Source organism: Notamacropus eugenii, chromosome 6, assembly GCF_028372415.1.
Source record: "Notamacropus eugenii isolate mMacEug1 chromosome 6, mMacEug1.pri_v2, whole genome shotgun sequence".
In the NCBI taxonomy this organism is placed as follows: domain Eukaryota; kingdom Metazoa; phylum Chordata; class Mammalia; order Diprotodontia; family Macropodidae; genus Notamacropus; species Notamacropus eugenii.
Window position 1 is genome coordinate 68,464,563 of NC_092877.1, and position 4,846 is coordinate 68,469,408.

A 4,846-nucleotide genomic window follows, 5' to 3' on the forward strand; every position below is an offset into this window, starting at 1 on the left:
TTCACCTATGGTAAAGTATCCCAGATTTCCACTTGGCCAGTTCTCATGTAACATCAGTGCTGTTTGACCTGAGGCACTGATGTCACTAGTTATGGCTCTAGAGAAGAGTCTTCCTAGATCCCTGAAATCATGACCCACAGAGAGAGGGTTGTTTATCCTATCCACCCATCAGATCCTGGTCCTATTTATAGCAGCAGATACAGAGGAACCAAACATTGGCTAAACATATTTGCAATATTTTATTATCTTGGCCAAAGCTGGGGTGCCTCACCAGGTAAGAAGCCCTATAAGGTTGTCAGGGAGTGCACTGCACTGAAATCACCTCTTTGGCTTACTGAACCCAAAGAAGAAATGAGGAGAACTTGCCGTGTGTGTATGTATGTATGTGTGTGTGTATAGTATATGTATTTGTGTTTATTTATATATACATAGGCATGCACATTTGTATGTATACTAACATCTATATGTATACCTACATATATGTTTATATATATATGTGTATACACACACAACTTCTTTACAGCCTTTGTAACATCTGCTGGCAATTGTTAGCAGCCTCTATGAAAATAAAATCTAGTGAAGTATAAATTCCAAAATAAAAACAAGAAAAAAAATTATAAAACACATTTAAATACGTAGCTGCACTTCCCTCCCTTCCAGCACCATGGAAGTTCATGTCGTAGAAGGAAGGTGAATGAATTTTTCTTCACCTTCAGTTTGGGGTGGGGACTGAGAATGTGCCTGAGCCTCTTTACAATTTGCTAGCACGTTTTGTCCTGTAGCATACTGAGCAGAAAGGTGCATAAAGAGCTCCAGGTATATCCACAATACTCTTCTGCAATCTTTCTCTGGTTGATCGCTTCACTGTCCTCCACACACTTCTGAGTCGTCAATGGCGGACTAGGTGGCTGGATGGTCTGAGCAGCTGGTCTGACAGTGGAAGCTGGTATTTGGGGATCCTTTCTCCCCTTCTTATCCTGACTCCTGTTCTGAATGGTGGAGTCCACCATTTTGAGATGGGTTTCTTTGGCACCCTTCTTGCACACACGGGACTTGAGGACACTTTTTGGGTCTGCACAAAGGTTCTTCTGTTTCCGCAGGGCACGGCCAATTTGTTTCCAGTAGGCTTTTTCATTGCCTGCAAAAAGGGGGCAGGAGGAAGGATTACCTGTATAGGTACACTCAAATTGGGTTTCTTGTCCTTTACATTGAACTTTCAAGGTGACACCTTCCTTCTCAGCCACTGCCCAAGTACAGGAGACATTCTCTTGGATGGAAAATCTACCCCGAGGGAGGTTTTTTCCTCCCTTAGCTTTCTGGCCTCTCTCATTCTTCTCAGGAGAGCCAAGCTGTTTCCATTCACCTTTACTGTCTCTCCCACTTTTTCTTTTCTTTTGTTTTTCACCATCCACCAAGAGCAGCTGTGAGACCAGGAGCAGGATGGAGAACAGGGCAATGCAATTTATCTTCATGCTTCCAATTTGGGTGTGAAACCTGTTTTACAAAGTCAGATTAGTCAGAGGGCCCTTTTCTCTCAGAAGCTCCTCCCTCCTCTTTGTCCCATTGTCACTGATGACGTCTCTCAGTAACTTCTGGCCTGAGTGACCCACATCAATGGAGTAACGTACAGGGTGAGGATCTCTGGCTCCTGGAATTACCAGAGTCACAGTATCTCATTATGGAAAGCCACCCTCTCTCTGCAGGGGAAATTTTACTGGTCATATGTATCTTAAAAATGCTTTTCTAAATGCTTTCCTCCAGAACTTTGCTTGAAGTTGGGTAAGTAGCAAAATTCTAAGTTCACAGATTTTGAGCAGGGAGAAACTTTAGAAATTTTGATTCAGTTCTCTAATTTTACAGATGAGGAAACAAAGGGGCAAAGAAAGGTGATGACTTGGCCAACATTACACAAGTATTAAGAAACAAAGGCAGAACCTGATTCCAGATATTCTTATTCAAAATATATAGATAGTTCTTTCCATGATGCCACCCCTTTGATTTATTTATTCATTTCGTATGTCACTGCTGTTTGTAGAAAATGTGAGGAAGCGAATGTGAACTATACATGAAAACAAAGGATCCTTCCCATGAAGGCATGTTCTAGTCACGGTTTTGCCACTAATAAGCTTTGTGATCTTTGATAAATTAACTACCCTCTCTGGTCCTCAGTTTCCTCATTTGTAAGTGAGGAAGTTAAATTAGACAATCTCTAAACCCAGTCTAACCTAAATATTCTGTTCATCTCTACAGGTAAAGAAACTTCAAATCTATGAGCACTATTTATGGAGATAGGGAGGAATTTACTCAACTACTGGAATTTTGCCAAAGAAAGAAAGAGAAAAAATGGAGAAAGGAAGGAAAGAAGGAAAAAAGGAAGGAAAGAAAAAGGAAGGAAGAAAAAAGAAGAGAGATAAAGGAAAGGAAAAAGAAAGGACAGAAAGGAAGGAAGGAAAGGCATAGAAAGGAAGGAAGAAAACAAGTAAAGAAGGAAAGAAAAGGAGAGAGAGAAAGAAAAAGGAAAAAGGAAAGGAAGGAAGGAAGGTGAGGGCAAATAGGACACTTTAAGTGTTACTCATCTTTAAAAATGGCAAAGTACTTAGAAGTTCCTCAGGCTTTTTAGCTAAATTCACTCAAAAAATTATATAGGAAACAGAATCACCATAAACTGTTAGATTTGGGAGAAATCTTAGGTATCATTCAGTTTGATTCTCTCTCTTTACAGAGCTGGAGACCAAGACCTAGTGAGGTTAAATGCCTTATCCATGATCGCCCAGCATATGGCACATGGATGGGACTCAAACCCAGGAAAGAGATTTCCAACTTGCTGCTCTTTTACTTGGGAGGACAGTCTTGGCTTTGGTCACATGGTACCCGTCTCCCATTGAAAGCAGAATAGAAGTAGAAACTTGAAAGTCACTTACCTTACCCGGTTCAGACTCCAGGGCAATTGGAGGACTGCTCTGTTACCTTTCAGAAGACCTTTATTCCACTGCCAAGCCAGTGTGTTACTTATACAGCCAGGGCACTCTCACCGCCCAATCACAAGCTCTTACAATATGATGCTACAGAAAAAAAAAATACCTCTAGGACTTTATTCATTTCTTTTCTAGGCTACACCCACTTGAGAGGTTGCCAGCTCTGGATTGTAACATGTAGAAGCCCATCGCCTGCCTGCTTGCCATGGAGTGACAGAGGTGCGGCTGCCTAAATGAGATACTGCATTAGGCAAGTCCTTTAGTTTTCAACCTCAAGGAAGATTGGCATTCAGTTAATTTGCACTTGTCTCAAAGGTTCTTATGGGCGATGAGTGAATCTGCTGGACTGTCTCTGAAGTTTCTGTGCTGTCACTCCCATCCCCAGATAGTTCATTACTCCTGAGCTGCTGACTCAATGTCAAAGGGAAAGTTTGGAGTTTTTTTGGTCTTAATTTTTGTGGTGTATGTAATTTTCTGGGGTGTCTTTACGCATTGCACACATAGATCCTAGATCTTAAGGATTGGAATACCAGAATTAGAAAGAACCTTGGAGATCAGCTTCTTCATTTTGCAGAGAAGGAAGCTGAGGCCCAGAGAGCGGAAGTCATTTACCCCAAGTCACACACTGCATGAGAATATTTAAATAAGAGGGAAAAGACTCTCTACTCAGCTTCGTGCCCTTTGCTGATGGTGACCAGTGTTTCAGCTGGAGTGTAAGGGTCTGGGTCTAAGACCCAGGAAGTGTTTCAGCTGGCTGTAAGAGTCTATCTTCTCTTTCAGCTAAGGGAAAATGTAGAATTTTTTATGTTGATAAAGAGAGAAATCAGGATTTAATCATTTCCTGCTGAAAGTGTCCTGTCCTCAAAATCCAAAATCATCAACTTCTGGGGCTCCACCAAGTTTATCAGGAGGGTGTACCCATAGCAAGGTCCTATGAGACATATCAGCTGGCTTCATATCACTTTGAACCCAGATTCAAATTTCTCCTCTAACATACACTGCTTGTATGAATGACCCGGGCAAGTCATTCTAAGTCTCATAATTGAAGTGGAGGAGGCAATGGTAATACTAATAGCTAGTGTTTAACTAGTGCTTTAAGATTTGCAGCCCTGGAGTCAGGGGGACCTGAGTTCAAATCCAGCCTCAGACACTTGACACTTACTAGCTGTGTGACCTTGGGCAAGTCACTTAACCCCAATTGCTTTGCCTTTCCCCCCAAAAAAACCCAAAATAAAACCAAATAATTTGTAAAGCACTTTACATATCTATCTCATTTAATCCTCACAGCAACCCTGTGAAATAAATGCTACCCCTGTCTCCATCCTTCAGAGGAGGAAATGGAAATTAAGTGACTTGCCCAGGGTCATGCAACTACTAAAAGTCTGAGGTTAGAATTTGAGCTCAGGTCTTACTAACTCCAGATCCAGTGCTCTATCCCCTGTACCACCTGGAAACTCAATGGTGCGCCTAAGCTGCACTGGCAAAGAGAATCCCTTATTAGATGCTCCCTTCATCAATAAAATAACAGATCTTGTCCCTCCCCTCTCTTTACTTATAATGGAATAGAATATGAGCTTCTGGAGGGCGGGGATTGTTTTATTTTTGTATCCCCAAAAAACAACCTAATGCCTCGCACATTTTTCTTTTTAGATCAATCAGACCTGTGATTTCATTGATGTAGGGAATCCCTTGTGAAGAAACTTCCTTTGCCAAAGGCCACCTACACTACCAGATAGAGGATTAGGGAATTTCCTGGGGCACTGAAAGTGATTTGTCCAGGGCCACACAAACAATAGGTATCATAGGTGCAACTTGAAACCAGGCCTTCCTAATTCTAAGGCTTTCTTTCTGCCCACTACTTCACCTCAGAT

General features: G+C 41.7%; 1 protein-coding gene across 1 annotated transcript; it reads right to left on the reverse strand.

Moving 5' to 3' along the window:
* Positions 1 to 220: 220 nt before the first annotated feature.
* FGFBP1 (fibroblast growth factor binding protein 1) lies at positions 221 to 3,017 on the reverse strand. The gene is made up of 2 exons (XM_072620307.1): positions 2,922 to 3,017; positions 221 to 1,494 (listed from the first exon to the last, which is right to left on the reverse strand). The coding sequence occupies exon 2, from the start codon at positions 1,470 to 1,472 to the stop codon at positions 762 to 764; it is 711 nt and encodes a 236-aa protein (XP_072476408.1). The 5' UTR covers positions 1,473 to 1,494; positions 2,922 to 3,017; the 3' UTR covers positions 221 to 761.
* Positions 3,018 to 4,846: the final 1,829 nt, after the last annotated feature.